At 40.1% G+C, this 15,404-nt stretch overlaps 2 protein-coding genes across 6 annotated transcripts in view; one reads left to right on the top strand and one right to left on the bottom strand.

The window, feature by feature from the left end:
• The window catches only part of dmxl2 (Dmx-like 2), a 41,891-nt gene extending 31,481 nt beyond the window's left edge, over nt 1–10,410 (top strand). For 3 of the 5 annotated variants that reach the window (XM_072380904.1, XM_072380902.1, XM_072380900.1), the window contains 12 exons: nt 481–598; nt 1,824–1,889; nt 2,762–2,848; nt 3,051–3,172; nt 3,279–3,417; nt 5,238–5,298; nt 5,408–5,535; nt 5,622–5,699; nt 5,821–5,912; nt 6,010–6,062; nt 6,168–6,385; nt 8,479–10,410. In XM_072380904.1, coding sequence (XP_072237005.1) covers nt 481–598; nt 1,824–1,889; nt 2,762–2,848; nt 3,051–3,172; nt 3,279–3,417; nt 5,238–5,298; nt 5,408–5,535; nt 5,622–5,699; nt 5,821–5,912; nt 6,010–6,062; nt 6,168–6,385; nt 8,479–8,688 — 1,372 coding nt within the window. In that variant the 3' untranslated portion in view covers nt 8,689–10,410. The remainder of the gene's footprint in view (nt 1–480; nt 599–1,823; nt 1,890–2,761; nt 2,849–3,050; nt 3,173–3,278; nt 3,418–5,237; nt 5,299–5,407; nt 5,536–5,621; nt 5,700–5,820; nt 5,913–6,009; nt 6,063–6,167; nt 6,386–8,478) is intronic. The other 2 variants (XM_072380903.1, XM_072380901.1) reach the window with 1 other exon arrangement.
• Nucleotides 10,411–10,741: 331 nt separating this feature from the next.
• gldn (gliomedin) lies at nt 10,742–15,404 on the bottom strand. The gene is made up of 10 exons (XM_072380905.1): nt 14,821–15,404; nt 14,071–14,122; nt 13,974–13,991; nt 13,743–13,841; nt 13,142–13,252; nt 12,886–13,002; nt 12,674–12,757; nt 12,464–12,589; nt 12,224–12,374; nt 10,742–12,126 (listed from the first exon to the last, which is right to left on the bottom strand). Exons 1-10 carry the CDS (start codon nt 15,346–15,348, stop codon nt 11,661–11,663), a joined length of 1,752 nt encoding a protein of 583 aa, XP_072237006.1. The 5' UTR covers nt 15,349–15,404; the 3' UTR covers nt 10,742–11,660.

Raw genomic sequence — 15,404 nt, 5'->3', positions numbered from 1 at the left:
TCAAAGAGTTCAAAAGCAAACCTTGTGACAGTAGTGGATGTGTAATATGCTGTACTGAAGTTCTGTTCTGTTATACAGCCCTAATGTTTCAACTACTTGGCTACTTCATCCATTGACATACATAATTTACCTTTTAACTAGTTACTTATTGTCAGACATGGCTCGCATTTTTATTTATCATACATGTTAGTTGTCCAAAAACAACTAACACAGGGTTCCTATCATGTTTGGGTTCCTAACATGATATCTAGATTATTTATATACATTACAGCATAGAAGGATGTGTCATTAATTTATCCCACCGAAGAATTTGAATTACAATCTCAAAGTTTTGGACTCATTTTATGTTTATTATTTTAAAAATGTTTTCAATTTCAGTTATTTGTGCTGTGTAAGATGTAAGATCTTATGTTAAATTTAAGTGAAAACGATGCCTTCTGTAAGCAGATGACTTTCTCCCGTCGGCTCTTTGTCTTCCAGAACAAAGAATCATCAGTCTTTTCCAGTCCGACGTCTTTGGCATTTCCTGGTCAAACAGGAAGTTCTTCAAGAGACTTTTATCCGTTACATCTTTACCAAGAAAAGGAAGCAGAGTGAGGTCAGCAGACTACATTCATAAGGGACATTATATTTTAGGTTTCCTCAGTTTGAGTTTTTTTTTTTATATAATACATATACCAAATGTTTTTCTTTTTTCTGTTTAGTTTGGTTTTGTTTGGGTTTTTTTTCTCCTTTTTTGAGCACATTTTCCAGCACAGTGACTGAAATGAGTTAGATTTTTAAAGTGGATCGGTCACGTTTAACTCGTAAAGTTAGATGTGTTGGATGACACTGACCTTTTGACAGGCTCGAATCACTAATCACTAATCTACAGTGCCAGGATCAGCCAGTTTAAAAACAAACAAAAAAACTCACCAACAACAATGGAGAAATGTAAGCAACAGTGTCCCTACGACATTCATTGTCATCATCATCATCCATGTAGTTACTAAACAACTGTCACGAGGCCAAGAAAATTACGTTTTTTTACTTAAATGTAAAAATGTTTTTGATCTTTTCAGAAAGACACAATTTTATGTGTATTTATTTTAATTTTTTTTAGTTATTTTACAGCACGTGTGCTGTAAGAACAAGATGAGAACCAAAAACAGAATCTACTCATGATGCAAACAGTGTCTGCGTTGGAAGAGTCTTATGCTTGTAGATTATGATTTTTTTAATCTGGTCAATAATGCACCAAGAATTAACTGCTCATGATATAAATGTAGATGAATGTGGGGTATTTTTAACCTCCTGTATTAAATCCGGGCCTGCTGCTGTAATACGCAGAGATGTGCCCTTTGAGCATTTATCTCTGTTTTAAATGTTTATGTTAGTGTCATTATCTTTGCTTTGACTCCTCGGACATCTTAAATCAAGCAAAGTGCAGATCACTGGCCTCTGTGATGTCTGGAATTCTTCATTATTGTGCAATCACTGATTACAAATTTGCCTATTTAGCTGCAGCTGGAAATGTAGAGAAAATTTCAGAGGTTATCGCCCCTCTTGTTATTGTAGCAGGCTTTGCAAATGGGATGATCCATATTATTTCCACAAATTTAATTGCAATGATCAGATCCACTGTTCTTGTCTCCATGCTAATAAGGAAGGCTGGTGACGAGGGCTCAGTTTAGAGTTGCTGTCATTTATTCCAAGTATACAAGATCCTGTCAGTCCTCCTCAGTTTCCTTTCATTTCATGTTTTTTTTTTTTTTTCTGTGTTTGTGCATGTGTTTTGTGTTGTGGTGTGTTCTGTGTCTATATTGCCTCTGTGTGTTGTGTAGTCTTTAGAGAACCATGTGGACCGTATAAACCCAAACTGCATAGCTGGAGCTAGCAGTCCCTATAAGGTAGTATAATTTACTGTACCAGCCCAGGCCCTGGCTCTGTCTGTCTGTCTGTCCCAGAGAGTCACTGCAAAGCCAAGCTTGAAGGTGCTAATGCATTCAATGTAAAAAATAAATAAAGGGGTAGTGTGTATCAGTTGCATCAGATTTTGGGATTTGCTGTTTAAGGTTAGGAGGTCACACTCACACCAAGTTTGGTGAAGCACTTTTTTTTCTCCCCTCCAGCTTGGCCTCACAGTGACTGCTCTGGCTATTTTTCTGGCATAAAAACTCCTCCAGGCTCTGAGGCTTCGATCTGATGTTTAACCTCTTCCTTTCACTGGGACACATAAGACCTCCACTCACATAACCTCACATCTGATCCCTAAAAATAACACATCTCCCTGTGTATCACACTCCTTTTTCGTCTCTAGCTGGACTGATTCTGCTGGACCCAAAAGCAAGCGTTTAAGAGAGTTGGCACTTACAGTAGATCTACTAACTTGCATGCTCACTGTCAACGCTGTGTAAGGCTTGCTAAATGTGCCATGTGTTGTCACAGCCGAAACCCAAATCAACAGGCAATACTGCCAATATTTACAGTAGCTGTATGCGCCTAAACGTGACGATTACTCCTCTCCTCTTTTGAATGTGGCTGCACATGTTTCTACCATTTTATGAACTGGGAATTAAGTTTTTAATCAAAAAATTGGTGGCCCAAAGCAAGTATGGTTCTACCTTACTACTCATGGAGGGAATTTAATGTTGTAATTGCAGTATTTTCACAGAACAGACCCCTAAGCATACAACTTTTCACTCAGTGGCCACAGGTACTCTGACTGTGGCTTTTATGTCTCTCCTCAGCTTTGATCTATTTGTTTTCTTTGCTTTTCCAGGTGGAGGCAGATCTGGGCTACCCAGGCGGAAAGGCTAAAATTATTCACAAGGAGTCTGATATAATTATGGCATTCGCCATCAATAAGGTTAGTTATATGTGCGTTATATGTGGGAAAATTATGGCTCTGTGAGCTGTCCTGGGTTCAAGTGAATAGATAAAACCTCATAAGACAGGAGCAGTTTACACAGCCAGGAAGCTTTCCTTGAACCAACGGTAATGTCAGTTTCTTTCTGGAAAATTAAAAGCAAATTTTGACTAGACTTTTCCCTATCCCCTCCCCTTCACAGGCTAACTCCAATGAGATAGTGTTGGCTTCCACCCACGATGTCCAGGAGGTGGATGTCGCTACTCTAGTGGCTGTCCAGCCCTACACCTGGATAGGGGATGACTTTGATAAAGAGTCCCGCAGGTCTGATTCATGCCGATCATAGACTGCTTTCTCTCTGTCATGACAACACAAGCAGGAAAAAAGACTAAACCTTAGTGATGGGTGATGGCTGTGTTTTGTTTTACAGCTCTGATGACATAGACCATCGCTCTTCTCATACCAATATCGCCCAGGCAAGCGCTGTCTCTTTTGCACCACCGCAGATGCCGGTCTCTGCATCCATGCCGTGGCTCGGTAGTGGTCAGACCAGCATGGGGGCCAGTGTGGTATGAGCTAACAAAAGCACACAGTCACACACTCGAGCAACAAAAGCAAATAGTAATGGTTGCGCAGTTCTCAGTAACAACCAGTAGGGGGAAACCAAGGCCTTTCCTCCAGCCTACAGATGAAACATTAACAGTGGAATGACTCTGCAGTCTTTATATTGCAGAACATTAGGATCTAGAAATGCTTTAATAAAGTTTTAGATATACTAATGTCAAATTTAAACACAAATCTAATCCAGAAAATAAAGTGGCCACTTTACTCTGCTGTCCATTCTCTACACGTTTTCAGACAAAGTTTATGTTTGTAATTCTTATCAACGTCAAGCCAAACAGAGCCAAGCTGACTAAACAGCTTTCCTGCTGAGTCTGTAGAGGTTGATACAGAGAGGGGGCAAGTTTTCATGGCAGAGATGGCCGCTTATAAACACAGATAGCAGCAGCTCTCACAGCCGACTACCCAAGGTACAGATTTGCGTCACACTAACTCACAGCCGGGGTTCTGCATGTCCCAGCCTCACTGATAAATGTTTAGTGTGATACAATGAAGAAGATGGGATAGAGGGTGTCACAGCGGGGTTTGTTTAGTTTCCAGGGGTGTCTGTCTTTTTTAAGTCCTTTTTTAAAAGGCTTTGGATCCTTGTACTATGATGTGTGGTGGCTCATGTAAATCAGTCTGTAATGTTCCTCTTTGATCCTCTGTTTTTTGTTTGCTTGTTTTCTTTTTATTAGTTTTTATGCATGTGTCTTAGTTCTGAATTGAAGCTGAGAACTTTCTCAGTTTCTTAATAATTTTATAGTTAAAACTACGATCTTGCCAGAGATTTCCGATGGCTCTATGTAGTAGTGTATTACTAATTCCTACACCAGGACGACAGTCAGTCAATCCTTATTAAGGACACTTTTTGAAAGAGATTTATAGAAACAATATTAAATAAGTAATAATAATTAGAAATAATGATAAGTAGATTAAAAAAAGGAATTAAATGGAGCTTACAAAATGGAATTCTATTGAAGAGTGGTTTCGTTTTCCTATATATACATAAGCAAAATAACTGAAACATCACAACAGAAGTGTTAAAGAATAAAATAAGCAAAGTTTTCAGTTTATATATATCCACTGACCCTAAATACTTAGTGCTGATACAAGTTAACCAGCAGTCACTGATTACCACATAATTTGATGAAATCACCAGTGAAGAGAAAAGCTGTGATTTTGATTGTAATGTCATGTGGTCAACTGAATATGCTGCTGCCACCGAAGCACCACAGCAGACACAGCTGGCAGAGGAAAAGTAATTCCTTGCATTAGTTAAGCTGCTGTTAAGACTTGATATAACGTAAAATGGCAACTGTTTGTCCAATGATTCAGTGAAATGTAGCTACAAAGTCCCGGAGCTGGAAAGGGAGAGGTGCTGAAGGAGTCTGCAGGTCAGAGAACAAAAGCTTCACAGTGAGAGAAAAGATGCAGTGGCAGGCACAGCTTCACACAATAAACACGTTCTCAAACGCAACATCAGTATATACAGATGTGACCGATATCTTTTCATTTTACATCTTTAATTTAAAGCTGTAGATATAATGAAACAGTCGACACACTGCCCATCAATACTGAATATGCTGTTAAAGCCTGATATGTTCATATCCTTGATGTTCATGAACTTGTGAATATACATGGATGGGCAAATGAGATTATTTGGTGCTGTAAAAAAGCACGTTGATATACCAAGAGCCACTTCCTGAAGGTTAAGCTACAGTTAAGTAAACAGAAGTTCTGCTTTTATACTGTACGAGATTCATTTGTTTTTATTCATGTTTTTCAGATTATGAAGAGGAATCTGAATAATGTGAAGAGAATGACATCACATCCCATATATCAGTATTGTAAGTGGCTACATTATATTTAACTACATTAAAAAAAGATTTTTTATTTTTTTTCCTGACTTAATTTTTCCTCTGCGTGTGTGTGTGTGTGTGTGTGGCCGTGCTTCAGACATGACGGGGGCTCAGGATGGCAGTGTAAGAATGTTTGAATGGAACAGACCACAGCAGCTCATTTGCTTCAGACAAGCTGGAAACGCTAGAGTCACGCGACTCTATTTCAACTCCCAGGGCAATAAGGTACACACACACACACACACACACAGAGACACATTCATGGCTGTGTTTTGTCTATATGGCCCCATTTATCTGGATTCTTCTTGTAGTGTGGAGTTGCTGATGGAGAGGGTTTCCTCAGTCTCTGGCAGGTCAATCAGACGTCCTCCAACCCCAAACCATACCTGGTGAGGTCATTTCCTACCCCCTCACCTCCTTCTTTACCATTTCAATAAGAACAAAGCTTTCATTCAATTCAAATAATTGAAATGAACATGCTCTGTTTCTCTTGTCCTTTCTTTCTGTCAGAGTTGGCAGTGCCACTCTAAGACCTGCGGTGATTTTGCCTTCATCACGTCCTCCAGCCTGATCGCCACAGCCGGACAGTCCAACGATAACAGGTCAGCATCTGCACCGAGGAACACTTAATTTCAACTGCAGTCACTCATGTTCTGTTTTTAACACTTGACTTACATTTTTGTTCTATGTTATCCATAGAAATGTTTGCTTATGGGATACTCTGATTTCACCTGGCAATACCATGGTCCATGGTAAGACACCTGAAATGCCAAAGCAAGGCCAATTTAAAGATGTTCTCTAATATCAAGCTGCTTTATGATCCGGTTTTAACGTTTCTTCCCCCCCCACCCCTTCAGCCTTCCCCTGCCATGAGAACGGGGCCACTGTGCTTCAGTATGCTCCTAAACAGCAGCTGCTGATCACTGGAGGCAGGAAGGGCTTTGTGTGTGTGTTTGACATCCGTCAGAGGCAGCTGCTTCACACTTTCCAGGCCCATGACTCAGCCATCAAGGCCCTCGCACTGGATGCCTACGAGGACTTCTTCGTCACTGGCTCTGCAGAGGGCAACATGAAGGTAACGTATATCCAGTTGCTCACTCACTGACTTGGCAAAAACACACAAACTTTTATTGTTATATTTGATTAGGACAGTCTTTTAGAAATCATAGAGCAAAAACTGCTCTTGGAGTTTGACTTTAGCATAGTCCTGGGGGATTTTGATTTATTTATTTTTTTATATATGTGGTTCTTGTGCTCTCATTAACCCAGAGTTGCCTGCGGTCTAGTTACAACAGTAACATAGATGTAATTGTTTCCTTTGTAAAAACCTGCATGAGTGAGCTTTCCTGCTTAACAGCAAGTTGAGTAGTGGAGGCTGCATCCACTGATGACAATATCTTAGCTCAGTTTTGGAAGGTCTTGCATGAAACAGAACACAGTGCTCTGTGACAGTTGTAATAGGTCTAACTGAACTGAAAATAGCAGCTAGATAAACCTTAATATCTGCCTCCTTTCCGACATCACCCTTGTGAACAGAAGAGACACTAGTAGAAGGACATAGAAGCAGAAGTATTGACAGAAGTATTGAGGTAGACCGGGTTTGTCAGGATGCTAAAAAATAAATCAATCTCGAGCACCAACTCCTGAGCAATGCGTGTTTTCCTGAGTAGCATGGCCCAGTTTTTTGTTGTTTTAGTTGAGAATGCCTATTTACATGAATGGCACATAGTTTATGAATAAGTAAAGAAAGACATTCATAACAAGGAAAAAATATTTAAATCCAACCATTTTCTTCAATCACATATGCACCTCATGTATTACAGTCCTGTATGTATTACAGTCCTGTATTTATTACAGTCCTGTATGTATTACAGTCCTGATGGATACTGTCTACACAAATGTGAAGATTGTTTAAAAACCTTTTAAATAATTTTCATGTCAATTAATTTCCTACACTTTGGAAAAAAAAAGAGAAATAGTTAATCCATAATATTCAAGGTGTTTTGGCCCATAGATTGGGTGTGACCTTTTACCTTTCCAATAGCACTCATGGTATGTTTATGTGCAGTGTTTCTGTGTACTGCTGTGTACTTCTGAGTGTAGACGCTCTTTGTTATAGTTCCACTAACTCAGCCCGACTCTGTTGCTTTTGTATCATAATCCCAGAATGATAAACTGACCGTAGACCTGGGGGTTATACCATCTTCTAAAAGAATGAGAAAGATAGTTTATTACCTTGGCTTTAAGAATTTGGACTTTGTCACTAATAAAGTCATATATATAAGTACATATATCACATCAGAGGAGGTTATTCTCTCCTACAGGATTGTTGCTGAACTGTCAGAAATGCCTCATTGGTAGCCCAGGCAATACCACGAGATACATTTGCATAACCTTTGCCCAGTGGCTAGTTTGTCACACCTCAAACAGAAAGTGGACAGCTGACTCTAACATTTCTGACCAAACAGCTGATCAGTCAATTGCTACAAAAAAAAGAAAAGGTGACAAAAAGTGTTGCAGCGATCTTCAGAATCCAAATCTGTCTTTTCAATGTTAAAGAATGTAAACCTAGTGAAGCTGACCACCAAAATCACACATTAAACATGTAAATGAGCATAATAATGCATTCCAAGTTCCAACACATCCGTTGCTAGTACTGAATAAGTCAAATGCATTTACTGAACAATAGACAAGTAATGATCACTTTTATTGTCAAGAGATAAACTGATTTTGTTTTCAGATAATTGATTTATTAACAAACTGAGATAGAACGAAATTCCCAAAAGCCTATTTTGATAACTATATCAGCTGGTCATCATTATCTCTTGAAAATGACTCAGCTGGTTGTCTGGCAACCTAACAATGATAATAAGGCTCCAGGCCAAGAAATACTATCCATAAAGCCTCATGTACTATTTTTCGTCTTTCATCAAAGATTGTAAAACACAATTTGATGAGCTCACACAATGACGAAATACCTAATTTTATTACCTTACCTTCTCTGCAGGGAGTGCTGCTCTTATTGGTCTGTTTATGGTGATATTTGTCAGCTTCATTATCTTTCAGATGAGCCACCCCTTTAAGAAAGCACCAAAGCACTCACTTAGTTAGGGTACTTGGCTTTTGTCTGTTCTCTTCTCCTCTCTCACTGACTTCCTCTTTCTCCAGGTCTGGAAGTTAGCCGGCCACGGGCTCATGCACTCTTTTAGCAACGAACATGCCAAGCAGTCCATCTTCCGCAACATCGGTGCAGGTGTCATGCAGGTGGAGACGCGTCCCGGGAACCGAATCTTCACCTGCGGAGCAGATGGCACCCTAAAGATGAGGGTTCTCCCTGACCGCTACAATATCCCTAGCAGCTTGGTAGACATCCTGTAATGCCTATTTCGACCTCATCGGGTCCAAAGAGAAAAGATATAGAAAGAAAAAACACAAAAGCTTATCTAACACTCTCTCGACATTAATGGTGTAATCGATAGGGAAAGAGTTTGTCAAAAGATCACCATGCTTTTGATATCTTTGGGCGTGCAGTGTTCATGGTTTTACTGCTGATGTAAGTCATATCCAGAACGACAAATGGAGCTGCAAACGATTTTCCCCAAAGGCTGAAAACAAAGTTACAAGCAAAAGGTATCATACTTGATTTTAAAGCTAGATTTGTTGTAATTTTATTGAAGAATCTCTACTCCTAGAGTGTGTCCATAGGGAAGCTATGCATGTCCTGTTCTCGTTACGCAGTGCAATCACAGGTCTATTGATAGTGCTCTGTAAAAGTGCTCAAGCAAAAATTTTAAAAGTGTGTAACTGTCGTCATTTTGTGCCCACAGCTGAAATCTCTTAGCATCTACTGTAACCAGCACTGTGGTTTGTTAATAAGTCAGTGGTTTCCAGTGTGAATCAAGTTGTTGGATTTTGTTTCAATGGTTTTGCCGCCCTCCCCTGCCTTTTTGCCCGGCTTTTCTCAGCCCTTACGGAAGAGTTGATGGCGCGTTGCTCCTAAATGTGACACCCCCCCAACCCCCTGTTTCACTGGCTGCCCGTCGCTCAACATGGCCTCTCCTGGTTTGGGTTCGACCCGGTCACGTTTGGCCCTCGAGTGTGTGCTCACTCTGCTGTGTCTGCCATCTGTACGCCCGCCCCGCCCATCTGCCCTCAAATGCCTGTTTGTGTGGCAGACTCACTGCTAGAACATTCTTGTTGGGAAGATTGATGTGTTTTCACTCCTGTGACTGTGATTTTTAATGTCTCATCTGTCTGGTCTAAAGCTTAACACTCACCCACTCAGAGCAGAAACACAAAGGTCCACATCTGGTTTTTGCACAAGAAAATCTCTAAATTGTTGTTGGTTTGTTTTTTTTGTTTTTTTAATTAAGGTGATTTTATTATTTAAATTATTTATATGTTCGCGTTTGGTTGGTTGCTTGACCATTCCTTTGTAAAACAATTTAACTTATTGCCTTTTATTTTAGGAATGTAAGGGGTTTTACCATATCTGACTGGGAGATGTGCAAACAGTCTACTGTATGTAAGTGTGTGTTAAATCGCTAGTTGTTTTTACTGTTTCATCCATAAGGAATAGATATTTGCACTCAAATTCTGGAGACACTAAAAGTTTATTTGGAATATAGGTTATCAAAGAAGAAACTGTTATATACAAATGAATGTCTGGCTTTATTTGGCCTAGTAGTAAAGCGTTTGAAATAGTTTTAATATATAAATTATATAAATATAAATATATATATATATATATGAACTACCACAACAGCTTGTACAAACATGAAAGCATTTCTTTATTTTTGGTTTGTATCATACCAGTTTGATTAGTTGTAACTTTTGTTTAGTGTATGTATGGTATTTATTAAAGAAATTTGTGTTTCTCTCCCTCTTTCTGTCCACAATGCGTTTTGTGTGTATCTTAAGTGTTTCACTGGTGGTGTTTGGTGTATAGGTGTGTGTGTTTGTGTGTGTGCATGCATAAGAAACCAATACCATGGATAGACTCTTATCAGGGCATCTGACCCTGAGGGTGTGTGAGAAAACAAGTAGTGGTCAGTTTTATCTTTGTAAAGTGAATAAATTATTTTTATTTCATCAGGGTGATTTGGCACAGTTTTTTTCTCTTTCTATCTTTTCTTTTCTATCATTTCATTTTCAAGAGGAGTAATAAATCAGGGCTCATGCTGCTTTGCAAAGTCAGGTGGAGTGTATATGTACAGAGAAATGTACTTTACAAAAAAAAATACATTGAATAAGACGGCCATGCAAACACTAAATAGAGCAACACCACAAAATATAAGTTATAAATTCATCTTAAAATGGAACCTTTTGAACAGAAGATTTTTTTTAACTTAGAACCAGTAAAACCCAGGTGCAGTTTATGATGTTAAGATGCTCTCCACTCACATGACTCAGTCACTGCTTTATTTTGGGTCCTTATCAAAATTGGCAACACCTGTGATTTTTCTAGTATATCCAGTCAAAATCTCTGCCGTGGAAAAGGTCTGTTGTCAGCTGACACAAAGTAAGTTTTCACACTATTAGTTTCTTTACAATGTCCATGACAAACTGGATATAAATGCAGCATTATTTATTTTTTGACAGTATAACTTGACCAAAACCAGCTTTGCAAGGTCTTACATAAGAAAACAACGATGGACTCATTTAACTGGAATGTGCCACAGTGCAGTAAAGACCATAAGAAGTGAAATAAGATCCATCTGCTAAAAATCTAATTCTTAAGCTTGTTAACATGTCCATAAGATGTCTGTGTCACAAGATTTGAGAAAAGTCATAATTTCCATTGCAGAGCAACACAGACAGTCTCAGAAAGATGGGGTCAGACAGCCCATATGTTCCATAGAACATTAGAGGAACCAATCCTGACCACTTACAGGGATGGAGCTGTACAACCTAAAATGAGGAGCTATTGCAAGCTACAAGAGAAGTTAACCGGGAATGGGAGTGGTTGTTCCCCTGATTAAGGATTAAGTGGGAACTGGTTGTTTGCCACGAGGACTCAGTCAGGATTTGGCCCAGACAGAGCAAGCGGCCAGTGACTGCTTACAGCTGGGACTCAGCTCAAGCAGGCGGTCAACAGGTCCTGACCTGCTCAACCTCTCCTCACAGCTTGCATTACTTTCTCAATTCATGGTGGCAGAAAAAAGGTATAGAGTCATACCCAAGTCAGTTTATGACCAAATATTTTAAACATGTCCAATTTTGAGGGACACTGAAGTGGCACTTTGAAACCTAAATATAATTGTTTTTAAGGGTGGAGTGAGTACTGCTCCGATACTGTAATGTAATACTTTTCTATGCATCTTCCTGTCATGTTCAAACAGCATCTTTTTTCACTCATCAGAGATGAAGTGTACCACATAGAGCCTGACGTAACTCTGGTCCCACACATAAAGGTGTCTGTCTTTGGGACCATAGGAGAGCATTGCCAGAACTCCACCTGGAGACCTCAAGTCAAACGTCATATTCACTGGCTTTCCCTTCAGCAAGTCAAAAGCAAAAGTGACTCTGGTATCCTTGGTGTCTGTCACGTACAGCACACCACAAGCGATAAAGGCGTTGCCAGCCTTGGTGCGGGGGTAGGTGGTATTTATGTAGGACGTGACAGAGAAGGTCTTCTGGTCCAGTTGGGCCACCATGATGCTCTCATCCACACTTGACGCAAAGATAAGCCACAAGCCATTTTCATCCGCTCCTAGTTTAAAGTAGGTCTTGGAGTTCGGGAGCAGGTAAGCAAGGTTGTGGTACAAGGCCTTTTCTATAGCGAGGGTGTGAAGCCTCTTTGTTTTGAAGTCAAATCTGAAAACAAGCAAGTAGAGTTTTTAACTGGATGGAATAAAACGCATGTAAACTATGTGAAATCAGTTAATTCTGTCTGGCACTTTCAGCTGCTTACCTGGCAATGCTGGAGGTGCCAGCAACGTGATAATAGAAGGAGCCATTGTGGACTGTGTGGCCACAACCTTGGTAGAACTTTCTAACGTCCACAGTGTCACTGCTGTTGTTCTGGAAGGCAGCGATGCTTCTATACTCCTTCACTACACGGCCTGTGGAAGAACAACCATTGTTCAAAATATAGCATTCTATAGGATCTACAAGACCTGGGATTAGAGTGGAGTAAGGTTTTCATTCTGACCAGAAAAGTGTTCCGCCACCCATATTCGCTCATCATTCAGCTGAGCAGTGTCTTTCATCCATGTACCAAATGTACTGTCCATCTTTGCCACATTTCTGGGATTGATCAGTGATTTTATCAGGCACTCTAAGGGAAACAAAACCATGTGTTTCAACGTTTACTTCTGCACATTATGTGCTATTGGGCACTTATACTTTTCTGAAAACGCACCGTTCTTCTCAGCAGGGTTCTTCTGCGGTTTCACAGCCTCCTTCACTGGCAAAGTCTCATCATTTGGAATTGCATGTAACAACCCTGTTAGACATATTTCATCCATTCATCAGAAACAAAACAGTGAACGTCCACAGTTCAGAGGACTGTTTGACATCAAAAGACCAAAATTTTTCATAAGCTGGAAAATACATGATGTCTAGTGTTCTTACCCAGAGTATGAGCAGTCTGAAGGTGGGCTCTGTGGTGCCGTGTTCTAGGAGGCCCCTGAGGTCCAGGAGGTCCTTGAGGCCCCATGGGTCCAGGAGGTCCCGGAGGACCAGGAGGACCTGGTGAGGACAACATCTAAACATTCTCAGTGCAAAAGTATATTTATTCTAAAAATAGAAAATCTCTGGGTATTTTCAAAGCTGTTTTCATTTTGTTATTCAGTTGTTAAACCGTTTAAGTGAGTAAAGCTCTTCTTGCCCTCAATAATGACATCATTGGATGGTTCGGCCGTCTCTCCAGGCAGACCTGGCTCTCCTCGCTCTCCTTTTTCCCCTTGTTCCCCTTGTTCCCCTTTCTCACCTGGTGGCCCTGTGAAGGACATTGTGTGAAATAGCTAAAATATTGTATTTAATACACTTTGTTCCATTGTTAAAAACGTGAATCATTCCATTGACTTGCTGGCGTGAATCATGCAATCCACGGTGAAGAGGAGTGAAGTGGGAGAATATTGGGAGAGATTTCCAGTTCATTCAGCTGAAGTCCAAAACCACAAAAATGAATAATCTTGGCTGAGAATGTGAAAGAAAAGCAGCAGTTTCCACCTCCTCTTTCATTCATGAGTTACAAGTAGGATCCAGTTTGAATAAGATCTGATGTAATCACAGTTGGAAGCATGGCCAGGAAACAATTGTGTGCAATGATTTTATGACCGTGTGCTCATTTTTACCATCAGGTTATGCTCAACCCTTTGATTGTTATATTCTATTAGTATTTCTTAACTAAAATGGCCGTTGTTGCCTGAGGCGTTCATAAAGATGATGGGGAATGAGAGTAGAATAGAGCCTCATTCTTTGCATACCTTTTTTCCCTCTTTTCCCATCGGCCCCAGGTTGTCCATTCAGTCCTGGAATGCCATCAGTCCCATTGTAGCCAGGCAAACCGTCTGCACCAGGCAAACCTAGGGATCCACCAGAAAAAAACTTCATGATGGGCCGAACGGATAAAACCTTCAACAAATATGTGGGTGATAAAATTTTGTACTGTATTCGTGAATATTAAAATTTGGCTTCAGATTTATGTATTCACATACCTGGTGGTCCCGGAGGTCCTGCAGAGCAAAGTTTGAGGATGTCAGAGAGTAAAAAAATTTTCAATATTATTGGGTGTCTTATATGAGTAATACGTACCAGCTATGCAGACTCCTTTGGTGCTGTTGCAAATGTCGATCAATAATTTGATCTGAAGATGAAGAGGGAATATTAAAACTAATCACGATACTTAGTTGCATTATATTCCATCAATAAATAAACAACTTAAAAAACATGCATTTTAAGCAAAATCAAATTACTTTTATAGCAAATTACTATAAAATATTACAGGACTGCCATTACTGATGCTGAACAATAAAGAAGCTTTTTATCACTGAAACTGATTAACCCAATAGCATAACTGCTATAAATGCAGGTTAATATGTAACCTTGCTTAGTATTTCTGAAGCTGAATATATATTTCTATGATATATAGAATAAATGTAGTTTTATCTAGTGGAATAGAAGTATTATGTAAAATGTAATTATAAGCAGAAATAACTAAAATATGCTCCTGTGTAATTTCAACCATTGCAATTTGTCCAAGCTTTGAGCAATATGCATGTAACACTTTATAATAGCCGTCTGTTGTAGTTCAGTATTGACTGTAGGAATATGCTGCATAAACTAAAATGTTAAAGGCTCTGAGACGTAAATTCGTATCCAATCAAATTACCACCAACTGGACCTGCAGATTTTTGCCCCTGGTGGCTACATACACCAAGCTCCATGCAGTGTCAACCAGATGGAAATCCAGCACCAGTCAGCAATGACAATCTCGTTTAGGATATTAAAGACCAAAGATAAGCTTGACTGCACTCTTTCTCTCATGCAGTGTTCTCATCTCACCGGGACCATGGAGTAAGTCATCATCGTCATCATGTTGTCCTGCACTTGTGCCTTGTGGTAATGCTGGCTGTGTCGTTGCTTGTGCTTCAGCTCGTGCTTCATCGTCTCTTTTTCCTCTCCAACTTCCTGGCTGGCCTCCTGCTGATGCTGTCCCTTTCCCTCTTCTTGGTAAAGCTCATGCTGCAGCTCTTTCTCCAGCTCTTCACTCCTTTTGTTCCTAGAGTACTGGTATTGTGGATTTTCCCCAACGCTCGCCCGCAGCCCTGCTGCTCCTCTTGGTACTTCCTGAAGGAACTCCACCACCGAGCTCTGCTCCACCTCTGTCAACCTCGCCTCTGACTGCTCCTGCCAGATTCGCTGCTGATTCTGCTGGACCATGAGAACCAGAAGGCCCACAGAGTTCATCAGTGCCACAGCACACGTTCCATACAGCACTATCCGCTGTGGGATAGTCATACTTGGTGTTGGGATCCACATGGTTACCACTTCACTGCCTCTCTTCTGAGGGTCACCCGCTAACCTCAACATTCACAGAGAAATAAAATTCCTTTGACTATAAAACAGAGCAAGTTCAATATATTTCT

Source organism: Leuresthes tenuis, unplaced genomic scaffold (assembly GCF_036924035.1).
Source record: "Leuresthes tenuis unplaced genomic scaffold, fLeuTen1.0.hap1 SCAF_2, whole genome shotgun sequence".
Taxonomy (NCBI): domain Eukaryota; kingdom Metazoa; phylum Chordata; class Actinopteri; order Atheriniformes; family Atherinopsidae; genus Leuresthes; species Leuresthes tenuis.
The sequence above is the reverse complement of the archived record's forward strand: the minus strand, read 5'-3'. Positions and strand labels throughout refer to the sequence as shown.